General features: G+C 45.1%; 1 protein-coding gene across 9 annotated transcripts in view; it reads left to right on the top strand.

Moving 5' to 3' along the window:
- The window catches only part of LOC107393501 (citron Rho-interacting kinase), an 88,131-nt gene that overhangs the window by 22,822 nt on the left and 41,081 nt on the right, over positions 1 to 24,228 (top strand). For all 9 annotated transcript variants that reach the window (XM_070546367.1, XM_070546364.1, XM_070546360.1 and 6 more), the window contains 11 exons: positions 6,559 to 6,729; positions 6,826 to 6,879; positions 6,946 to 6,999; positions 9,643 to 9,783; positions 10,501 to 10,626; positions 11,599 to 11,694; positions 11,917 to 12,033; positions 12,179 to 12,288; positions 12,455 to 12,629; positions 18,401 to 18,598; positions 18,705 to 18,758. In XM_070546367.1, coding sequence (XP_070402468.1) covers positions 6,559 to 6,729; positions 6,826 to 6,879; positions 6,946 to 6,999; positions 9,643 to 9,783; positions 10,501 to 10,626; positions 11,599 to 11,694; positions 11,917 to 12,033; positions 12,179 to 12,288; positions 12,455 to 12,629; positions 18,401 to 18,598; positions 18,705 to 18,758 — 1,296 coding nt within the window. The remainder of the gene's footprint in view (positions 1 to 6,558; positions 6,730 to 6,825; positions 6,880 to 6,945; positions 7,000 to 9,642; positions 9,784 to 10,500; positions 10,627 to 11,598; positions 11,695 to 11,916; positions 12,034 to 12,178; positions 12,289 to 12,454; positions 12,630 to 18,400; positions 18,599 to 18,704; positions 18,759 to 24,228) is intronic.

The following is a 24,228-nucleotide window of genomic DNA, read 5'->3' as shown; positions in this document are numbered from 1 at the left end:
AAAACAAACCAAGTAGAGGAGTGGAGCCCCGAATGCTCACAGACCTGCCTCTGCTCAGCCTCTCCGATCCTCCGCAGTCCCGCTGCCCCTCCGGTAGAAAAGATTGATTTATCTGCAGTGCCACCGGTCTACCACGACCTCAGTCAAGTTTTCAGTAAGGATCGGGCTTCTTCACTTTCTCCTCACAGACCCTTCGACTGCAGCATAGATCTGCTGCCCGGAGTTCCTCTTCCCTCCAGCCGCCTTTATCACTTCTCGAGGCCTGAGAGAGAGAGCATTGAGAGCTACATTCAGGAGTCTCTTCCCGCCGGACTCATCAGACCGTCCTCCTTGCCTCTGGGAGCTGGCTTTTTCTTTGTTCCTAAAAAGGAGGGAATGCTCAGACCCTGCATAAACTACAGGGGTCTTAATCTGATAACTGTTAAGAATAAGTACCCTCTGCCATTGTTAACTTCTACCTGTGAGCCCATTCAGGATGCCACCATCTTCAATCGTTTGGACCTTAGAAATGCATACCATTTGGTACGGATTTGTCAGGGGGACGAGTGGAAGACTGCATTTAAGACACCCATCCGACGTTTCGAATATCTGGTGATGCCTTTTGGTTTGACTAATGCCCCAGCTGTTTTTCAGTCCCTAGTGAACTTGGTTTTGGGAAACTATTTGAATAAGTCTGTGACTGTCTACTTAGACGATATTTTAATCTTCTCTAGTTCTGAGGAACAACACGTTCAGCATGTTAGGTCTGTGTTACAGCGCCTCCTAGAGAAACGCCTATATGTGAAGGCTGAGAAATGTGTGTTTCATGTCTTTACAGTAAAATTTCTAGGGTTCATCATTGAGAGCGGGAGGTTGAGGGCAGACCCCGAGAAGGTCCATGCGGTCATTGAATGGCCCACACCGACGTCCTGTAAACAACTGCAGAGGTTCCTGGGATTTGTCAATTTTTACAGGAGGGTTATCAGTGTAACATCATGAAATGGACTGATTTTAAAGATCCCACAGGTCATATGCAGCCAGAGCAAATAACCCTGGCTACTACATGTTCTGCTGTATCTTCCCTTGTCAGGAGTCTGTGAGTCTGCACAACTCAGCATTTTAATCAGATGACTTCATCAGCGGGAGTGCAGTTTCAACAAGATAATAAAAGATGAACAGTAGCATTCCTTTTCCCAAGGTTCCTCACAAGAGAACTCTTTAGATAAACTTTTTATTCCCAGAAGAAAAGAAGATTTCATAATTAAAAGTCGTCGTCGTCTTCCTCCACTTATCCGGGTCCTGGTAGTGGGGGCAGCATCCCAACTAGGGAGCTCCAGACAGTCCTCTCCCCGGCCTTGTCCACCAGCTCCTCCGGCAGGACCCCAAGGCGTTCCCGGACCAGATTGGAGATGTAACCTCTCCAACGTGTCCTGGGTTGACCCGGGGGCCTCCTGCCGACAGGACATGCCCGAAACACCTCCCCAGGGAGGCGTCCAGGAGGCATCCTGACCAGATGCCCAAACCACCTCAACTGGCTCCTTTCGATCCGGAGGAGCAGCGGTTCTACTCCGAGTCCCTCCTGAATGTCCGAGCTCCTCACCCTATCTCTAAGGCTGAGCCCGGCCACCCTACGGAGGAAACTCATTTCGGCCGCTTGTATCCGCGATCTTGTTTTTTCGGTCATTACCCAAAGCTCATGACCATAGGTGAGGATTGGGACGTAGATCGACCGGTAAATCGAGAGCCTGGCTTTCTGGCTCAGCTCCCTCTTCACCATGACAGATCGGCTCAGCGTCCGCATCACTGCAGATGCCAAAACAATCTGCCTGTCGATCTCCCGATCCCTCCTACCCTCACTCGTGAACAAGACCCCGAGATACTTAAACTCCTCCACTTGAGGTAGGACCTCTCTCCCGACCTGGAGTTGGCAAGCCACCCTTTTCCGGTCGAGAATCATGGTCTCAGATTTGGAGGTGCTGATCCTCATCCCAGCCGCTTCACACTCGGCCGTGAACCTACCCAGCAAGAGCTGAAGGTCAGAGTTGGATGAAGCTAGGAGGACCACATCATCCGCAAAAAGCAGAGACGAGATTCTCCTGCCACCAAACTCGACACCACTCCTCACCATTCTCCATTCCTCCTGGCCGGCCCACTCTCATCTCACCCTCTTCTCGCTCCCTCTCCTGGACACCCCACTTGGATTCACCCCGGCACCCAACCTACCCTCCCTCATTCCTACACTCCCCTACTCCCAGTAAGTCTATTATCTGCACCCACAAAGTTTAGACTTACCTTCCTGGACTCACCTGTATCTGCTCTCCCCTCCTCAGACGCTGCGCTCCCGTTCTCGATCTACACTGGGCTTTTCCAGTGCACCTTCAGTTCCCATTTTAAAATAAAGATTCTTTTTTTTACCATAAGATCTGTGAGTGTGTGATTCTGCATGAATTGGGTTAAATGCATTCCCCAAACCATGTCAATGCTAGATGTTTCAGCAAAACCTTTCTTAAGTATCTGCCAGAGTTTGTGGAGTCTGGGTTGTAAAATCGATTTGGCTGTATGTTTTGTAAACTATAGATTTGTTTATAAAGCCATCCGACGCAATTTGTGACGAGTCTACGCACCCTTGTGTGGAGATCCCCTTCAAATCCAGAGGGTCAGGAGGTCGAGCTGGTTACTGCTGAAGGTGCAGAACTCTGTTACCGGAACCCGTAGATTAGCTCTGATAAGACCTGTCTAGTCATGAGATCTCTCCAGGTCACAACAGGAAGCTGGAATGCTTGCTTTGCATCTAAAGCCGGGCGTACACTGTGCGACTTTTTCACTCGTAGCACTCAGCTTCAGCTCAAACTGTACGACTTCCTCGCAGGGCAGATCTCACGAGCCAGGCGCTCACACTGCACGACCCAGTTCTCGGATGCAACCTGACTGCTCACACTGTACGTCTGGTAGCAACACGTCAGACATAAAATATATGCTAAAAATAGCAGTTTTTACTCAACACGTTAGACTTTTTTGTCTTGTTTTGCCTGTTGTCCTTCGGGAGTGCTGCAGGGGGACACACAGGGATTTATGGGGGTTGGATCAGGAAAACGACATAAAAAAAGTAAATCTGTGTTTTGTGATCAGTTTAATTTGACATGAACACGACAAACACGCTTTCTTGACAATCTTTGTGAGTAAAAAAAACGTGTAGAAATTAAAATGAACAATGTGTGTTATTAGGGAAATAGCGGGGAGCGGTGTTGATGCATGATTGCGCATGCGCCGTGAGCGGTTCTGATACATTTTGGGTCGCAGCTGCTCGCTGCGCCTCTTCAACAGTGCGATACCCTCACGAGGGACGAGCAAAATATTAAACACGCCAGAAGTCCGTGCGAGCTCACAATTGCTGATCGGTAGCTGGTCACGTGGTGTTAATCGCCTCTCGTAACCCCCTGTACACTACATTGACGCTCGGCGCAAAACTCGCCCCGATCTCGTGGATTCTCGCACGAGTGGAAAATCGGCTCAAAAAAGTGAAAAAGTCGCACAGTGTACGCCCGGCTTAAGGCTGTTTGTTGGCTCTTAGAAGAGCCGTTGTGTCTGTAATCACTCGCAGCGTTGCAGAGAGGTTTTCACTTGATGTCACGAGAAGATGGTTTCAAAATGCTTTTTTCACCGATTTGGCCAGATCGGGAGTCAGCTTGAAACAGAATAAATTCCAGAAACAATTCTGTTTTATCGCCTGCCTTAATTTGGAAAATCATAATTTGACATGTTTGAGGGCATTACCAACAATACCTCAGAAGTCACTCCTTCCTTCAGATACGAAGGTGGTTAACTCTTTGAGTGAATGAGAATGTTTAAACACTTATGTGAAGTGGATGTTAAACATTAATAATTATCTTCTTATAATGTGTACGAGTACTAATAGATTAACTTGTTAAATCCACACATACTGATCTGGTGTAGTTTAAGATCTGAAATGGATCATTGCAAGAAAGAGATTCATTCAACCCATCATTGATTAAAGCACAGATTATTCAAACATTTGTGTAAACATCTTGTTCATTCCGTACACTTGATTATTTCAACCTGTAAGTTATAAAGTCTCGTATGAACTTTAAGGAAGGTGAACATTATTCAGAGTGAGGATGCAGAAGTCTCGGCTGCATGAGACTGAAAATCTTACGTCTTCTTTTGCGTTAATAAGCACTGGACAGATGGTGTGTTTGTGTCTGCAAATCAAAGTTAAATTCTGTTCATGCTGATGAAAATTCAACATTTGGTACGTTACACTCTCCTTTTTGCTCCTGTATTCATCGTTGTTGCTGCTGTGACACTAAACTTTCTCTACAGAGGGACACTAATGGGATTTTCTATTCTATTTCTATTTTATTCATTTATCTGTTGTCTTTCCAGTTTCTGTAGGTTCAATCTTTTTTGTCAGGCCAACAACAAAAAATAGTTATTCTCTTAAATGAAAATGCAATATTTCAGCTAATAAATTTCATGCTTTCGAGCAGAAAAAGTGCACACAACAAAATCATTCTAGCTCAGTTTGCTCCACTGTTTACTATAATGCTCACCTGTTCCAGCCAGAAACCTGCATTTCTGTGGTTGGGCTCTGAGCTGAGGAAGGAGTTAATCAATGAGACTCCTGTGTGTTTCTGTTCATCTTCATCACAGACAACAGTAGCTCACACAGGCATGTGCTGCTGAACATGGAGAGCATTTGAGAAGCTTGACCACACAGTTGTGTCAGAGTGCCGGGAGGAAAGGTAAAAACTACAGCAGCCACAGTCGTACTGACTTGAGCATGTTGCTAAACTGCAGTTAAATCATTTCGGTCTGGAAGTTGGCTGGTGAGCTTCCTCTGTCAGCTGCAAACAGACTACTGAGCAGTTGAAATCTCTATTTCTGAGCTTCAAAGTCAGCCAATTGCTGAGTAAACTTGGTGCTGAGTGAGAGGAGTGTTTTCAGTTTGTCCGAGACTGAAGAGGCTAAGGCTGGTGACACCAAAACTGGTAGCATGGAAGCTAATGAACGTAAACAGAAAGGAGGGGGCACTTCAGCTGATGTGCTATCGCCGCAAAGCACGATGGGATTTGTTGTTGTGGCAAAATCGGCTGGTGTGCCAATTTTCACAAATATATTTGGTATTTGATCTCGGGGGCCAAATTAAAATAGATCATGGGCCAAATTTGGCCCCAGGGCCTGAGTTTGTCACCTGTGCTTTACAGGGTTAATGAAATGTTATTCAGACCCCCACTGCCCTCTGTGGCCATGTTACGTCCCCTCCTGAAGGTCTAGGAGGATGAGGGGACTAACACAGGAAAATAGGTGTAGGAGTGTGTGTGGGGGTGTAAAGGACGAGGAGGTGAGAGTACAAACAAAAGGGTTTATTAACAAAAGGTGTCTGTGTCTGAACGGCAAAATAAGGCTTAATAATAATGGTGAAGAATAAGGTGGAAACTGAAAACATAACTGTTTATTTTAAAGGCTTTCTGCTTAAATCATAACCACCTAAACGAAAATATCCCCGGCTTATAAGTCCAATGGGGATAAAAGCCACCAAAATAAGAAAACTGACGCCTTGTCAGATAAATCCTAAAAAAGAGGATAACCAAGCCAAAACCCTATAACAAAAACCCTTAGCAAGTACCCTTAAAAGGTTTAGCTTTAGCATGGGTTGTTAACCGAGCTCAGAAGAATTCCAGACCACTTCTGGATCTCTTTAGGAATAACCTTAAACAGTACCGGAAACGATTTAACATTAGCACAAAGTGTCTGTGAGCTCGGGAGAATCACAGGCTAATCCTGGCTCTCCCTTGACTGTCTGCTTCGCTCCTCTTTTAAAGTCTGTCGGCCGCTTGATAGCTGATGAAGATCAGCTGCTGTCTTCTCCGGCGTGCCTCTCTCCGAGGTCCTGAATTGGCGCTGGGGCGGCTGGAGAGTGTAAACAAGCAGATTCAGGCGCTGTTCCTGGTGCTGAATCCTCGGCAGTGGGGACAAAAGGCTCAGGTTGAAATGAGAGAATGGACTGAGGGGACGAGGGTCGTCACAGGCCAGAATACCGCATTTGTAAATTCAGACTGGCAGGTTGGGACTAGCACTGCAGTGTGGTTCCAGCATGTTTTAGATCATGAACACTGCTGATTTGTTTAATTTGGGAATGGATCACTCATGTAGACACTAAGGAAGGCTGGGGAGACATTCCAGCTGTTATATTAAGGTGTTAAAAAGACGAACGCACAGCGAGAAGATTGGTTTTGCTTTCGGTTTGACCACAGACAGTACATAATGGACACTAGGGGGTGTTAAAAGCAAGGGAAACTGTCATGTGTGCCTTTAAAGGATCAATAATAAGTACTTTGGTGATAATATTTTATTTGACTAAAATAGCTTTTATATTCAGACTTTGTAGCACCAAGTCAGAGTCTCCTGCAGGAAATTTATTTAGTTTGTTATATTAAATCATTGTTAAACCAGCCAATGTCTACTTCCTACAGATTAAGATTCTATTCAGATTATAATCCAGGTAAATCAAGAGGACATTTTTAACTACAGAGTAAAGTTTCTGTTTTCGTTATGCAGGAGTATCACGCTCAGCTGGAGGAGATGCGCGTTTCCGTCAGACAGCTGGAGGAGGACCTTTCTGCTGCCCGTCGCCGTAGCGACCTGTATGAGGCTGAGTTGAAGGAGTCTCGACAAGCTAACGAGGAGCTGAAGAGGAAGGCTGCAGACTACCAGCACAGGATTCAAAAGGTGTTAAAGATCTTTGTGATTAAAAACACAAACAGCACTCTAATCTCATATAGAGATTAGATTTTAGTCATAATTATTATTCTGAACTGCTTACAGGCAAAAGAGCAAGGCAAAGCTGAGGTGGAGGAGATGGTGATGAAGTTAGAAAAGGTAGGTTTCCCTGAACATACGAGTGATTTTAATAAAACACACCTAAATGTTTGTGTTTGTTCTCAGGCCAGCGTCGAGCAGCAGCTGAAGATTCAGGACCTACAAGAGAAACTCACCAAGGTAGAATAATTTGCTGTGAAGATTAATGAATAATTTATTAGAGCTTGTGCTTCCAAATGCAAGAGAGATCTTACCATTTCAGATGAGCAGAAAAATCCCTCTTTACCTTCTCTGACCTCCTTTCTTCTCTGCCTCTCCTAAAAATCTGTCTCAGACAAGTTTGGTGGATTTCTGATCTGAAGTGTCTGTAGGGGGTCGGGTCCAGGTTCAGGGACAGAGACAGCTGACTACATCAATAAGCTGAATCAGCAGGTTTTCAGTTCCCTGATGACACACGCAGATTCCAAGAGCATGGACCTGGACCTGAACCGTGTTGAGACTCTGGGATGTGCTAGAGCAGGGTCTGAGCATGCTAACGTGTGTCGTAGTCAACGCTTAACAATTTGGTGGTCCAAAGACATTAGAGTTTGTGATCCTTTCATAGTTTTTGGGGTGGGGTGGTTTCTGCCTCACTGTCAGTAATGTGACTGTTTCACCAATATTATCTGTTTTTAAAATGGGTTTTTAATTCCGAAGTCTGTTTTGCTGAGGTTAACTACAGCTGTAGGCTAACTGGTTCTATTACAAAGGTCTACATCAGTGTCATCAAATGGACTAGTCATTTATTAGGTAGGTGTCTCTCCTACAACATGGATGGACTCAAGGTGAACAGGTGAGAAAACCCTGTTACTCCAGTTAGTTGGTCATCTGCCCAAAGTGAGCTCCTCAAAGTGCAATACTCATTTCCACCAGTATGTGGCACTAGCACTACGTAGAAACTGAATTAGATATCCCGTTTTAAACATTATAATCACATAAAAGGAGAACAAATACACACATTTACAGCAGCAGCTACAGGTGAATCCAGCTGTGTGTGTGTGTGTGTGTGTGTGTGTGTGTGTGTGTGCGCGCGCGTGTGTGTGCGCGTGTGTGTGTGTGTGTGTGTGTGTGTGTGTGTGTGTGTGTGTGTGTGCGCGTGTGTGTGTGTGTGTGTGTTTGTTTGTTTATTTGGCTGACACTTTTGTCCAAAGCGACTTACAATTTATAACCTATAGGGCATGTTGTGGTGTGTGTGTGTGTGTGTGTGTGTGTGTGTGTGTGTGTGTGTGTGTGTGTGTGTGTGTGAGAAAGAGAGAGAGAGAGAGAGAGAGAGAGAGAGAGAGAGAGAGAGATCTTCACCTATCTGATGCCATTAGGCTCAGTAAAACTAAACAAGAGTGATGATATAAGAAGATCATAACTATGCAGCAATGCAGAACAATTTAATAAAACACTAGACGCATCGATGCAATTTATAAAGATGAACCAAAATGGTAACTCACTTGTGCAGTGAACATGTGAACCAGGCAGTGACATGGACAACTATTTTTGGCACATTTGGAACTTTGCAGCTCAGAGGTGCTATTGGCCAGCATCACAGGAAGGAAACTAGTGAGTCTGATGGAGGAAATTCACCGGCTAGTTAGAGACAGCCTGTCAAAATGATGAGGAAATAGTTAAGATTGCTGTATGCACACAAAATCAAGCAAAGCTGGCACATTCCTAGTGCATGTGTGTGCATGTGTGTGTGTGTGCACATGCATGCCTGCATGGTTTGTTTTACGGTTTTTACTTAGTCACAGTTAGGGCTGGGCAATAAATCAAAACTTTATCATTATCAAAATTTCTGACTCTTATCGAGATCATTTTTCCATGTCAATAAATTTGATGATGAAGAATGAAAAGATGCGTGAAGTTTGGCAACGTTCATGTCCCTTTAAGGAGCTGTACCACCTCGAGTCACACAAAAATGTGAATCAACGTAAAACATGTGACAGCCCCATCTAGTGGACAACTTGTGTCTCTGCACATACCTGTAGTTGTCGTCATTTTATCGTTATCGATATCGAAGCGGCAGGTCACACACAGAATCATTGTGAAACTAAACATGTACGCCTTTAGGATGGATGAAGATCATGAGTACGCCTTTAGGATGGATGAAGATCATGAGTAGGCCTTTAGGATGGATGAAGATCATGAGTACGCCTTTAGGATGGATGAAGATCATGAGTAGGCCTTTAGGATGGATGAAGATCATGAGTACGCCTTTAGGATGGATGAAGATCATGAGTACGCCTTTAGGATGGATGAAGATCATGAGTACGCCTTTAGGATGGATGAAGATCATGAGTAGGCCTTTAGGATGGATGAAGATCATGAGTACGCCTTTAGGATGGATGAAGATCATGAGTAGGCCTTTAGGATGGATGAAGATCATGAGTACGCCTTTAGGATGGATGAAGATCATGAGTAGGCCTTTAGGATGGATGAAGATCATGAGTACGCCTTTAGGATGGATGAAGATCATGAGTAGGCCTTTAGGATGGATGAAGATCATGAGTACGCCTTTAGGATGGATGAAGATCATGAGTACGCCTTTAGGATGGATGAAGATCATGAGTAGGCCTTTAGGATGGATGAAGATCATGAGTTAATCGCACAGCAACACAAAGCTGCACATAAAACCTAAATAGCACATTTCTGCCTGCGTGTAAAAACATTTTATTTATTGATTAAGTGAAACTAACCTTCATCCATCAGCACCAAGACTCTGTGTTTTATAGAAAGCTGAGACAGACCTGACAGACATAAATATATTTATCAATGTACATGTGTGTTTTCCAGACATCAAAGGCCAGTGCTGAGGCAACAGACCTGCTTCAGAACATGAAAATGTCCAAAGAGCGTCTGGAGCGGGATCTGGAGAGGCTGCAGAACAAAGAAGAATCTAGCGACAGCCTGCGCAGACGTCTTCGTGAAACTGAGGTCCTTCTCAGTCGTAGACATCCAAACAATCACATGTTTGTCTTTTACGATCTTCGGTTTCTGTCCCTCACCCTTTGAATGGTGTCATTTATTGCTCCAGTGTTATAAGACTCTGGTAAAAGTGTTGCATAAATAAATCTGGTGCGAACTTCTGCGAAGCACAAAGAGCCATGTGCTGACTAGAAGGCGTGCTTTTGCGCCCCCTGAGGAACACTCGTGCTGTGACTGCATGTCTTAGTGTGTCTGTGCAGTTTTATGATCCATCTCACTGTTCTAGGGAGAAATCAGAGAAACTAGTTTTTAAAAAGTTAAAACGGACACTTTAGTATGATCTAAAGGTCAGACTGCATGGGTCCTTCTACGTTTTAGTGGTTTGGGTGGTTTTAGTGGTATTTATGCCCCTCTTAAAAAAGCGTGAACTTCATAAACAGAATAAATTATTCATAATGAGAATCTGTGAGGATGAAAATGTTCAGCGTCATATTTACAGAGAAGAAGATCCTTCTTATGGAATCACATCAATGCAAATGAGCTCCTTGAGACCACTGGAGCACTAGAGGTGCATCACTAACAAGGCCGTTGGATATGGCTTCTTCCTTCAAGAGGAACCCTTAAATCTTGTTTAGATTTCAGTGTTTTTTTAAAAGAGTACACATTATTTAGCGCATTTGTGTTTTCACATCTGAGACTTCCAGTCACGCTGGTCGTTGCGTGCAGGACGGAAGGAAGACTCTGGAGAACCAAGTGAAGAGACTGGAGATTGTTGAGCGCCGAGAGACCAAACTGAAAGATGAGCTCCAGGGCAAGGCCCAGCAGATCCAGCAGATGGCGGATAAGATCCTGGTAACCCACCTTTCATCTCATATGCACGACTAAAATAACCAGAGTGTGAGATAAACACGGCTCATTGTCACCAGAGGAAGGGGGGTGCAGAATAACTCGGAGGAAGAAGTTTGTCCTGTTCTTTTTTTATAAAAGACCTTTTATATATAAATACCACAAAGTAGAATAAATCAGTTTATGTAACGTCTGACTTTAAACCCCCACACAGCTGTGATGCCATGTTAGTGTGGGTGTAATAAAGCAGTCTGACTTCATATTCCTGCAACTTTGTTTCAGGGTGGGGCTGATCCAGACCATCAACTCAGCCCTTCTAGTAGTGAGCAGAGTTTGGTCACATGGTTTAATGCCTGGTTTAATAATCACCGGGGCAAAAACAAAAGCAGCTAAAAAAGCTGCTGGTTTGTGCAGAAATGGAGCTCAAGTCGAATATTGCATGCTGCTATCTGTTCCAGAACAGGGTTAGCTGTTCTCAGAGACGACTTGTGTCCTCTCCTCTAACAGAAAAACTTCTGGCTCTGAACTGAATCTGCAGGACTTGCAGAATGAAATCCTCCCAGAAAAGCTAGCTCATTAGTTAAGTAGCTGCTTCACTTCCATCATGGCAGCGTTTTGGTTTTGTCTCCTTAAGAACGCTGAGAAACATTTTGCCGGAGGACTGACCTTTGCATTAACGCTGATCGGGTTAGCTTTTGTTTTTCCTGCTTCTGTAAATCTGTGCCTGAGACGCATTAAAAAGGGGCCACACGAAGAGGGAAGGAATGGACAGATTGTTGTGACGAACATCAAGGATCTGCAGGGAAGTCGTAGATTATACATCAGCTTGTCAACACTCTTTTGTTTTTGACCCAAATCCTACAAAGATCTCCTCCATGCATCCCAAATCAAAAGAATCTCTCAGCTCAGATAAAGATCCCTGCGATGGTTACACTTCCTAACAGAAAAAGCCCGTGTGTATTTTCTCCTCGTCATTAGGAGCTGGAGGAGAATCTGCGGGAGACTCACGCCACTGCCCAACGACTGGAAACTCATCTGAAGCAAAAAGAAAAGCTCTATGAGGACAAGATAAAGGTTCGGTTTTCAAAAACACACACTGCTGCAGGTGTACCATGAAAAACATCAGACATGTGCAAATGAACATGGAGTCATGAGAAGTTGTGTTTTGTCTGGTGGCCAGACATTTGCTGGGTCTGCTGTGGGTGTGGAGAAATCCACGTGTCATCATCACACTGTCCTCTGTCCTGTTAAGTGACTTCCTGGTTGTGGTTCTGTGGGCTGGCTGGCGTTGAACAGGTGCTGGAGGCTCAGATGAAGGCGGACATGGCTGACAAAGAGATGCTGGAGTCCAGTCAGAGCAGATATGAGGAGGAGGTGCAGGAGAAGTGCAGCGTCATCAGCGAACAGAAGGCGGTAAGAAGTGACCAGCTTGGAAACAACTCTGCATCAGGCGTATCTTTAAATATTCATACTGACACAGATTTCACATTTAGATTGATGACAGGTCCCACGTGAGTCGACTGAAAAACTGTCTAATGAGACGTTTTCTGCCCTTCAGACCATTAATGCCATGGACTCAAAGATGAACAACCTGGAGCAGAGATTAGCTGAGCTGTCTGAGGCCAACAAACTGGCAGCCAACAGTAGTATCTACACGCAGAAAAACATGTAGGCACCACAACAAAACAACGCCAGCTTTTCAAAATAAAAGCAACACTTTGTTACTTTCTCCATAGAGGGGTTTTGAGCAGGCTGTTGGGGGGGGGGGGGGGCTAATGTTGGGGTTGCTGCCTAGTTCTCTTTCGATGCTCAGGTCAGTGTGTGCTTCTGTCAGGAAAGCCCAAGAAGAAATGATATCAGAGCTTCGTCAGCAGAAGTTCTACCTGGAGTCTCAAGCTGGGAAGTTGGAGGCTCAGAACGCAAAACTGGAAGAGCATCTGGAGAAGATGAGTCAGCAGGAGCAGAGCCATAAGAGCCGGGTGCTGGAGCTGGAAACCCGGCTCCGAGAGGTGAGACCACACAGGTGCTTGGGTTACACCAGACAGCAACACCCTGGTGGCGTTTTTGTGGCAACATTTTCATTCTGATTGTGATTCAGATAAAGAAACATCGATGTTTGGCTGTAGGCTTGAATTATGGCGAGGGAACAATTACAGAACATCAGATCCCCCATGTGAGAGAAGGTTCAGCTCATTAAAGCTGCTTTAGCAAACCCACAGAACAAGCTAGCTTTTATTTTTTTTTTTTTTTTTTTTTTTTAACGTGTCCTGTCTGGCTGTGAAGCAAGCAGAATTGATGTCTGAATGCTGGTAACAAGCCTTACAGTTTTACTCTCAGGTGGAGCATCAGAGCATCTGCTTTTAATGTCTCAGGTGGAGCATCAAAGAGTCTGCTTTTAATGTCGCACCTGATATTTAAAACTTTATTGTTATTGTTTTTGAATGCTTTGTAATTTCGACCAGACACGGAGACAGAGGTGAAAGAGAAAGGAAAAGAGAAAAGGTGGGGAGAGAGGGGGTTAGGTGGGGGGGGATTCAACAAAAATAAACAATAATGAACAAGAGTCTGCTTCTAGACCTGCAAAATGAGACGAGAAAAAAGCAAAACATAACAAAAAAATGGGACACAACACCAATATAACAAAATCAAGCTATCACTGCGTCAACTTGATGAAGAAATATATAATCAATCATTGTTTAACTAAACAGTCACACGATAATATACCACAGTGCATTGAGTGCCCACCATAGTCTTAAGACATGTGTTGAACGTGCCCAAGCCCATACTTATGAGAGCACCATGTGAGCACCTGTGTGTGTACACGCGCTTGTTTATGTAAGGTTTATCTATAGGAGCGTCCAATAGAGAGTGTGAGGGACCACAGATCCGCCCCCCAAAGACGCGTAGGAGACGGGGGGGAGCTCCAAGTCCCAGAGATCCAGGCGCTGCCCCAGAACACAGGAACCCCAAGGAGCCCGCAACCAGAAAGGCCCCCGCCCCCCTCGAGAGGCACAGAGGATCGCCCCGGGGGGGCCACAACCAGCAGCCGGCAGAGCCCCGGGAGATATCAGCGGCAAGTCCTCAGGCCTGCCCGCAGCCTCCCACCCCCTAGCCGGCCGAGTCCGGGACCCAGCGACCCGGGACCCAGGGGCGACCACCCCCGCCGGGGACCCAGCAGAGCCCAGGGACCCAGACCCCCCCAGGCCGCCACCGGGATTGATCAGGCAGATGCCAAAAATCTTAAACTCCCTGACCCGGGAGCCACGAACACTCAGGCAGACCAAGGCATCACACCCCCACCAGGTGTGACAGGGGGGAGGGGAGACGAAGATCTATATCATCAAAGGAGGTCCCAGGAGAAGGGAGGAGTCAAAGGCCCCACCTGACATATACAGTCATACACAAACACAGTCACACACTCCCTCCCTCATGCTCACACATGCACATACAACCAAAGACTTACAAAAATACACGCCGGACACCCATTCATGCTCCCCATACACACCCTATTCACTCTGGTCCCGGTAATGCTGCACATGGGGTACAACCACCACCGGTTACCAGAGTTTGACCCTTTCTGCTGGGGTGCTGATGAGCAGGCTCCCCCGCCCACCGCTGAGCACAGCAACCCACCACCCCAGACCCCAACCAGACGGCCAGATCTCCCTCCTAGTCTCCAGCCCCAGGCAGCCAAGCAACAACAGAGGTGTGCTAAGACCCCCTGGTCTCCCTCCACCTGCTCCAACATAGTGTTGTGTGTTAATGAGGTGTATTCTATTGCTGTGGTGAGCGGGCAGTGCGGGCATTTTCTGGCCTATGCCAGCTGATGCCACTGCACCACCCTACTTGCACCCACAGCCCTTGGTGTCTAAATGCAGTTTAAAATTCGAAGTGGGCACCGGCACTCGGGAGGAGGCTGAGAACTCCCCCTGCCAAGTGCCGTTGAATGTGCTCACTCCCAAGGCCCTAAGTGTATGTTTGCGTGGAATGTCGTCGGTGGAAGTGCATAAGGTGCAAATAAAATTGGGGGGCAGGAAGCCACAGGAATGCGGAAATGGGGTCCATACCCGCACTCCTCGACTTGTCCACCCCCCAAGGTCCTATGTGCATGTTTGTGTGATGATGTGAGGGAGCAGGAGGAGAGAAATAAACGGGGATGGGGAGGAATGGCTGGTAGGGCTTAGCCCTCCAGGGAGCCAGCTCCCCCACTGACCCCAATAGGCACCTCCGCTGTCATACCGCCGCCCAGGGCATGGAGACCCCAGCCCATCCTGCCAGGGCCCAAAGCAGCAGCATCACAGAGCCCCACAGAGCCCGAGGGAGCCGACCCAGCCCCACCCCAGCAGAATATCTATGCCCATCCCTGCATTTGCACAACTTCCAGAATATATAAGACATAAGACATCCAGGTAAGGTTGGGTCCTCCCCCTCCTGGACCTCCCCCTCCCCTGTGATGGGACAACAGAGGAGCCAGGGCCTGCCCTACGCCCCCGAACCCGGGCCAGGTACTTCTGCGTATTCCTGCCTTCTTCCCGGCAGCGTACATGTAGGGACCCGACCCCCAAGGCCCAGCCCAGATCCCCACACGGGGCCGGCCACCCCAACACCCCGAGCCCCCAGGCCCCCACCCAGACCCACCCAGGGGCAATGCAGCCGCCAGGCAGTAACCCATGGCCGCCGCCAAGACCTCCAAGGGGCCCCACTCACAACCGCCAGCAGTACACCCCCCGAGGCAACCCAAGCACCTCCAGAGGGGGGGAACAGCCCCCCAGTGCCAGACATCCCCAGTGAACCCATCCCCAGGGAACATCCAGATACTCCAAACTCAGACCCTCCACCCCCCCACCCACATCATCCCGCAGGACATCATCAACGGCCCCCCATCACCGCTATGTGATGGAACCGATCAAAGGAGCCCAGAGAGATTTATTTGAAGTGGAAGCAGAGGCTAAATCAAGTGCAATATGATCTAACAAAAGATTTCTATACTGGTTAATGCAGAGATTTTCTCTATTTTTCCAATTCAAGAGGATAGTTTTCTTAGCGATGCATATGGCAGTCAGAACCACGTGAACCAAAGATTTTTCAATCGGGACATCATCCAGGTTTCCCAGTAAACAAAGAGAGGGGGTGATTGGGATATGACATTTCAGAGACTTTGACAGGTCTTCACATACTCTACCCCAAAATTCCTGGACAGGTGGACAGGACCACAGTGCATGAACGTAATTGTCAGGAATGTTGTTTGTGCAGTGTGTACAGATGTCAGACGACACAAACCCCATCTTGAACATCCGATGACCTGTATAGTGTACTCTGTGTAGAACTTTGTACTGAATTAATTGTAAATTGGGGTGTCTGATCATTTTAAAAGTTTTTAAACAAGTTTGGGACCAGAAGTTCTGGTCAAAGCTGACTGATAGATCCACCTCCCATTTTTCAATAGGGATTGCTATTCTATCGTCTATTTTGGACAGTGTCTTATATACTTTAGACAGTAGTTTAGGGGGTTTGAGATTGCAGAAGTCTAAAACCCTTGGCGGGGTTTGTAATTCTATTTTATTGAGCTTAAATTTTTGTTTGACTACAGATTTGATTTGGTGGTATTCTAAAAAGCTATTCTTTTCTATTCCAAATTGGGAGACTATTCTATTAAATGGGATGAAGTCCAATCCTTCATATATGTTTTCCAGGTATAGGATTCCTTTATTTTTCCAGTCCAGAAGGTTCATCATTTTATTATTTTGCAAAATATCAGGATTATTCCAGATAGGTGTGCGTCTGCATGGTACTAGTGAAGACTCTGTCATTTTAAGATACTCCCACCATGCTGTCAGAGAAGTGCTGATACTAATACTTTTGAAGCCTTCATGTTTTCTTACGCTTGAGCTAATAAATGGTAAGTCTGAAAGCTCTATCGTATTGCAAATTGTCTGTTCTATGTCTAACCAGGACTCATCTAGTGGGTTATCTTGCAACCATCTTGGTATATATTGCAGCCTGTTGGCTAAAAAATAATAATAAAAGTTGGGTAGATCCAGTCCTCCTCTGTCTTTGCTCTTCTGAAGCGTTTTTAAGCTAATTCGTGGAGGTTTATCCTGCCAGAGGAATTTGGTAATTGAGGAGTCCAGAGATCTAAACCAGTCAGCTGGTGGTTTGTTTGGGATCATTGAAAATAAGTAATTTATTCTGGGTAAGACCATCATTTTAATTGTAGCAACTCTTCCCATCAGTGATATTGGTAAGGATTTCCATCTAGCAAGATCATCCTCCACTTTCTTTAAAAGTGGGATGTAGTTTAATTTGGTTAGATCTGCTACCTTGGGAGAGACATTAATTCCCAGGTATGTGATATTACCTGACTCCAGTTGAGTATTAAGTAAATTGACAAAAGAGAAATTAATTGGTAGAACTGTTTATTTTAACCAGTTTATAGAGTAATCTGAAACTTTTGAAAAAGAGTTTATCAGTTCTATAGAATGAGACAGAGACGATTGAGAATTCTGGAGGAAGAGTAAAACATCATCTGCATAAAGACTGATCTTATGTTCTATTTTATTACACTTTATCCCTTTAATACCTGTTGTTTGCCTAATTGCTGCTGCTAGTGGTTCGATAAAGATAGCAAACAGTGAGGGGGAGAGTGGGCATCCCTGCCTGGTCCCCCTCTGAAGACAGAAGCTAGCTGATATTTGGTCGTTCGTCCTAACACGTGCAATTGGCGAACTGTATAATGTTTGTAGCCAGTTTATGAAGAAGTTCCCAAAACCAAATTTATGTAAAGTTGCAAATAAGAACTTCCAGTTAACTCTATCAAAAGCCTTTTCTGCATCTAGAGATAATATACTAGTTTCTATGTTTCTACTGTAAGAGAAATCTATCAAATTAAGTAATCTACGCGAATTAGTGGACGACTGTCTACCCTTTATGAAACCAGTTTGGTCAGGGTGTATTAAGAAGGGGGTTACCTTCTCTAATCTTTTTGCCAGGGCTTTACAAATTATTTTGAGATCAACATTAATAAGAGAAATTGGGCGATAGCTGGTTGGAAATGCTGGGTCTTTGCCTGGTTTTAACAAGAGACTAATATTGGCTGAGTTCATGTTTGGCTGTAATCTGCCGCTCTCTTCGATTTCCCTCACCATTCTAGCTAGCTTTTAAACAAAAACACGGTCACAGTACACTCACCCCTCCCCTTGGGTATCTTCCCTCTGCCAGAACCAGAAACCCGCATTACCAGAGGAAACGAGACAGTGCTAAACACCAGTCACTGCTTCCTAGGTCCAAAAGTCTGTTGTTGTCTGTGACTTCAAAGTTTAATTTATTTATTTTATTTTATTTTTTATTTTTTTGACTCTGGTAGTTTGTCCAGCTAGCTGTAGTTAATTCATAGGACTACATTTTAATATGGGGCAAACATTGTGGTTAGAGAAATCGCTAGGTGCTACCATAAAAACATATCTTTCCTTTGATCCCCCACCAGTTTGCTGGCAACCTTTGAACTTTTCAAAGCGGGTGGGGGCGGGGGGGGGGGGGGGGGTCTTCAGCATGAGATAGTGGAGGTGTGGTGAGAGAGTGTGTGAAAAGGGCCAAATGTGTGTCTCACGGGCAATGTGTGAGTTGGCAGCCTGCTCATGATCCAATAAAATCATACTACCGCTTTTTAAATGAGAATTTTCTGTTCCACTGACCTGGAGTTATTCAGAGTCAGTTGTCGTGGTGTGTCTCAACTGGAGAACCTCCACCTTCACCTGCTGATCTCCATGTTTTGTTTCTGCAGATCGGGCTGGAGAACGAGGAACAGAAGCTGGAGATTAAGCGTCAGGTAACAGAGCTGACCCTGTCGCTGCAAGAGCGGGAATCCCAGATCACCAGCCTCCAGGCAGCTCGCCACGCTCTGGAGAACCAGCTACAGCAGGCTAAGACTGAGCTAGAGGAGACCACAGCGGAGGCTGAGGAAGAGATCACCGTGCTCCGGGTAGGAGAAGGAGAAACACAATAAGTACAGGACACAATGTCTCCTTTCATGTTACATCTATTTAGCGGTGATATTTGTCCTCCATTGTCTCCTGTCATGTCTTCAGGCACACAGAGAAGAGATACAACGCAAATATGATGCCCTGAGAGACAGCTGCGCAGTAAGCTGTTCCATCTTCTTCCACCTAATTCACACACTTCACTCTTTCTAGGAATAGAAATCTTTGCTGACTGAATCACCATCATCATCATCATCATCATCATGCATAACTTAAGCAGCCTTGTTTCTGCCCATGAATGACTCTCTCGCCACACTTCCACTCCATGTTTGTCACCAGCTAACAGTTTACTGATAAAGGAAACAACACGTTGTTTTAGTGAAAGTGGGATTATTAGTCCTAATCCTGGACTGTAACATGTGAGTGAGCTAGCAGGTTTACGCTTGCATTAGCAGGAGGTTATCTATTGCTGTACCGATCATCAGAAGAAACTGTGTATTGATCAGTGCGCCTTCAGATTTCTGCACCACAAACTAACACCAACAGCATCACAGCTCTTTTATCCCAGCGCCACAGTTTAGAGATCCTCCCACTTGCAAACTGTTCAGAATGCAGCGCCCATAGATTCGGCTGGCTGGCGATCAAGCTAACACAGCCAAGTTTCACCAATAAAAAACAGAAAAGATTTACTGACCTGTAACACTGTATAATGTTGACAGGGATGTTTGTCTGTAGGGGGTTTGCAAGGAGAACGATGTGTTTCAGGACGTCTCAGTAGTTATCTTCCCAAGGCTCTTTGTACTGTCTTTTCTGAGAGCGAATCTTTGGATTCTTTCTGGAATTACTTTTGAAAATGATGGAGCTGGTCAACTGATTGCCGAATGCCGTTGATGAAATTTTCAGAAGGGAGCTCCCATATTCCTGCATGAAAAGCACCCGGTTGGATACATTTTGGATTCCTGGAAGTGGATCCTGATGTGTCTTTCCCTTCTTTTCGTCAAGGATGCAGAAGACATATGGTTTTTTGAATTTATGTTTTTTGGGTTTCTGCTCAGTTACCTGATATATCAGAAGTTTATGTAGCTGTCGGGGGACAACTGGAAAAATCCACGAGTTCTGGGAAGGTTACTCCAATGCGCTGGGCACTCAGACTAAGACGTTGCTGCAGGTGGATCGTGAGCTGGATGCTCTGTGTAGCTACCTGAGGACGATTCCTCAATTCACATGCAGTGAATGACACTATGATGGAGAATGCCACTGGATGGCACGGATGGATTTAAACCCCATTATTTGTCTGATTGGATATTCCTGAGACCAGTAAAACGGTAAGGCACAGAAGCACACTTTATCTCTGGCCTGCTCCAAAACAATAAATGTAATCTGTATCTGACTCCCTGTTCGGCCTTGGCTGAAGAAAACAAAACTCCTGGTGGAATTATCACAGACACTCGCTCTCAATTTGACAGTTTATCGTGATGATGTTGTAGAGCAAGTCACCTCCTACCAGAGTCTTACCCCACTCCCACTTCCTGGTTGAAAAACGCAACAAATGCTTTTGCCTGGCAGACCGAGAGGGCGGAGCTGCTAACAAATACACACACAGGCTCAAAACTACATTTGTGACATCATCATGTACCAGCTAATGTCATCGTGTACCTCTTAGTCAATAGCGATGGCAGATTTAAATTCAAATGTAGTGCAGAGTTTTTACCTGAAAATGATACAACACTGACAGTTTTGGGCAAAATATTTAAATTATAACTAAGATGCTCTAAAGTGCTAAATTAACAACTGCACACGTCTACAGCACCATTAGACACTCATTTATACAGCAAAAAAAGTTGATGTGGGGGTGACTTGCTCTTTAATGTTTTTTTGTTTATTATTTGTTTGTTTTTGTCTGTGAAGCACCTTGTGACTTGCGTCTGTGAAGTAACTTCTTCTACTTAGCTGCTTCCATAATTCTAATTCTTCACCTTTTGGGAAAAATGCTACTAAAACAGGCACGTTGGTGTCACGTTGAGGGGAAGGTTAGGACCCAAAATGCAGATTACCCAGACGACAAGAGGCTGGAGATGATGTAAAGTAAATATGCTTTATTTTGCAGGATGAACAAAAATAAATCCAAAGGCAGCGAGCCAAAAGTCCAAAAATACCAAAACCCTGGTAACAAAAACAAAAGCTCACTGAGAGCACCAAAACCTGGAGACATAAGCTCACATAGAGCACGAAACAACACTGACAAACATACAATGGACCGACAACAACACAGAGACAAGACAGGGCTTAAATAGACTGGGAAGATGAGAGGAAGATAATTGCAGGTGTGTGGGGAGAGGGACCAGGTGATATTACTAAATCTGGGAGGAGGAAGAAAACACTGGTGGGAAAAACACACTAAATAATGAAAGGCTGTAACAAAGGAAAATGACCTAAGAGAAAAACAAAAGTCCAGAAAGCATGAACCATGACTAATATACTAAGGGGAAGGTGACACTAATGGAAAACACTATAGAAAGAAACTGCAGGGGTGTGGCTAAGAGGGGGCCAAGAGAGCACAGGACCTGGGAAAGGGATGTTTGAGGGGGGAAACCTAAAGGGCAAATGGGGAACACCAGAGCCCTTTTCAGACAGACATTCTGGAACATTTGCGGACAATTCAATCCGGTTTTTAACCGGAACTGTGTTTTCAGACACACCACTTTTGTACCGGAACTTGTCCTTTCGGCTGCGTTCACACAGCAGGGAAAAGTTCCAGATGTCTGACGGCGGCGGGGGTGGGGGGGTGGGGGGGGATCAGACTTATGTTAAGAAGAAGAAGAAAATATCATTTCTACAGCGCCTCTCAAGATAAAAATCACGAGGCGCTTAAGCATAATTCTGCGCACACGAAGACGCATAAGAGACCTGGATGATGAAGCTCAGTGGTTAAAGGAATCACTGAAGCGGTGTGAAGCGCTCCGTCGCGTGTCTAGGCGGTACCGTAGGAGGCGAGCTGCCGTGGTTCGCCGCATGCTACAGCAGCGGGCTATCTAGGTGCGCACAGCGTCCCCCGGTCCCCTCCTCCTCCCCCTCCCCCTTGTCCGGAACTTTACCTCACCAGTCTGAAGCAGCCACCTTGTCCGTAACAAGTCCGGACCTGTTACTAGCGGCTTCGTCCGGATAAATTCCGGAACACGTTATCCGGATGTTTGTATTCAGACAGAAAGGTCTTACGGACAGATTCCGGAACATTTCCGTTTTTCATGGCCTGTCTGAAGGGGGCTCAGGAGACACATGAGGAAGATGCAGACATGACACAAAAGGAGCACCTAGAGAGGATGGAGAAACACCAGGAGGCACATGAAGGAAGGGGCAGACGCAGACCATGACGGTATAGCTAAAGTCTGTTGACTCAAACTACAAAACAATTATCGTCACAAATAAATTATGGCATTGGCAACAAATGCAACAGAAGCTCACCCCGAATATTTACATACATGTGAGATTATGAAGAAGCTTTATGAGCGTTGAGCTTGCTGTAGTTGTTCTACACAGTCATGTTACTGCGTTCTCTTCACACTAAATGTTCTAATCAGAGAAATGTTGACACCAAAAATAGCAGCTTGTGTTTGAAGAAGTGACTCTGTTATTTATGACCAGCAGACCTGGTGGAGACATGATTGTTTATGTTTGGATCATGAGACCCCACAGCTGACGTACGTCCTCTGGTATTCGTGTTCCCGTTAGGAATAAGGGGCTGTTACCAGGAATACTAACATAGTTAACCCACTGTGGTTGAACATGTTTTAATCCCTTAATCCTCCCTGCATCATGTCACTAACCAGACATGCAGCAGTGGTCTAGGCTGTGTGGGGAAGGTCCAGCTTGCACATGGAGGAGCAACAAATGGAACAAGTACATGCTACTATGATGTCAGAAAAGCTTGTTTACATGTAAATTATAATATAATATTATGTTGATCTACCATTAATATCAGCCGATATCAGCATTAGAATTTTATATTGGAAAATATTGTTATCAGTTTTTAGTCTTTTAATGACACAACTTCCACATACCAGCTCTCTCTCTCTCTCTCTCTCTCTCTCTCTCTCTCTCAAGATGTAAAAATATAACAGCTTTGAGATAGTTTAGTTTTTTGCACAACTTGTGAAGTAGAAATTCATCTCAAAACACGTAGCTACGTGTAGCTAACAGCTAACAAACTACAAAAACAAAACAAGAATCTTCACCCAAGGTTTGCTTTTCTGAAGATCTTTATAAATGTTTCATCATCACAGAAAACGATAAAATGCATAACTAACTAATTCACACATCTCAGCGTCACACCTAAAGAGAATGAGGTTCAGCTGCTGTTGGAGACAAATAAACACTTTTCCTGTTACTAACTTAGATTGAAGAAGTTGTTATTTTGCACAGAAAATGTTTAAAGTTTAAGCACGAATGATAGAAGACTGTGATGTCAGTCACCTAGAGTATTTCTATTTTTCTTTTTGATGAGAGTGAGAGACTGCATATATCGGTATCGGTTTACATCAGGTCAGACAATATCAGTATCTCAGACATCAGTAAAAAAGTCAATATCGAGCATCCCTAATAAATTATAATCTAAATTTTTATTTTTAATAATCAAAAAGGAAATCTCAAACAAAAGGAATCAAACTTTTTAGAGTTTTGTAGCTCTGGGGCTCTGAATCCAAACTCCAAAGTGGATCAGTGCAGATAGACCACTGCTGTAACTACGACCAGACCCCGTAATGTGTGTGTGTGTGCGTGCGTGCGTGCGTGCGTGTGTGTGGCTTCTGCACCTCTGCAAATGAAGACAAGGAGTTAAATGGCCCAACTCTTCCTCAGACAGCTGCTGAGGCTAATTTAGAGCGGCTGCAGCTGAGTGATAATCCAATGGTGAGGCTGCGGTACGTTTTAGTTGCTATGGTTTTGCTTGAAATTAGCACCTAATGGATTCAATTTGAGCTAAATAAAGGATGTGTGTGTGCGTTGAGTAGACTAAAGCTAAATGATCCAAACAGAAAAACCACTTTACCTACTGCTCAGGACCTCGGCGTCTTCAGTGTCAAGCCTCACGACGCAGATGACAGTTCTGACCCCTGGCCATCAGATCTGCATCGACAACAAGAACCTGGGAGGAAGCTTAAAGTTTTATTCATCAGGATATGATCAAAGTTATCAGATTCTTACACATAGTTATTTAATTAAGCAGGGTGGAATGGAGAAGCTGAGTGTTGTTCTAACAGCTGGGAGGACCAGATTTAGCAGCAATAAGAGACGTAGTTGTTTTCTGTCTGGAGTAGTTCTGCCCCTCTCTCCTTCACTTGGCTTTAGCTGTAGGTCAACTCAGCTTTATATTAGTGGGGATCTGCTCAGCTCTGCTGATGTCCCATTCTAATCAAGCAGAGCTCAGGACCATTGCAGCAGCGTGCTTCTTTTCTTTTTCAGTCCATCTCTCGTAGATCGTATGATGTTGTCGTGTCATTGTCCTGTTTTATGACTTAGCTGTCAGACAGATGGTTCTGGATGTGACTCTAGGATACGCTGGTCTCCAGCAGAGTTCAGGGTTGACCTAATGACTGCACGGTGTCTGGGTTCTGTGGGTGCATGAGAAGCCCACACC

The sequence above is a fragment of the Nothobranchius furzeri genome, chromosome 17 (assembly GCF_043380555.1).
Source record: "Nothobranchius furzeri strain GRZ-AD chromosome 17, NfurGRZ-RIMD1, whole genome shotgun sequence".
Classification (NCBI taxonomy): domain Eukaryota; kingdom Metazoa; phylum Chordata; class Actinopteri; order Cyprinodontiformes; family Nothobranchiidae; genus Nothobranchius; species Nothobranchius furzeri.
The sequence above is the reverse complement of the archived record's forward strand: the minus strand, read 5'-3'. Positions and strand labels throughout refer to the sequence as shown.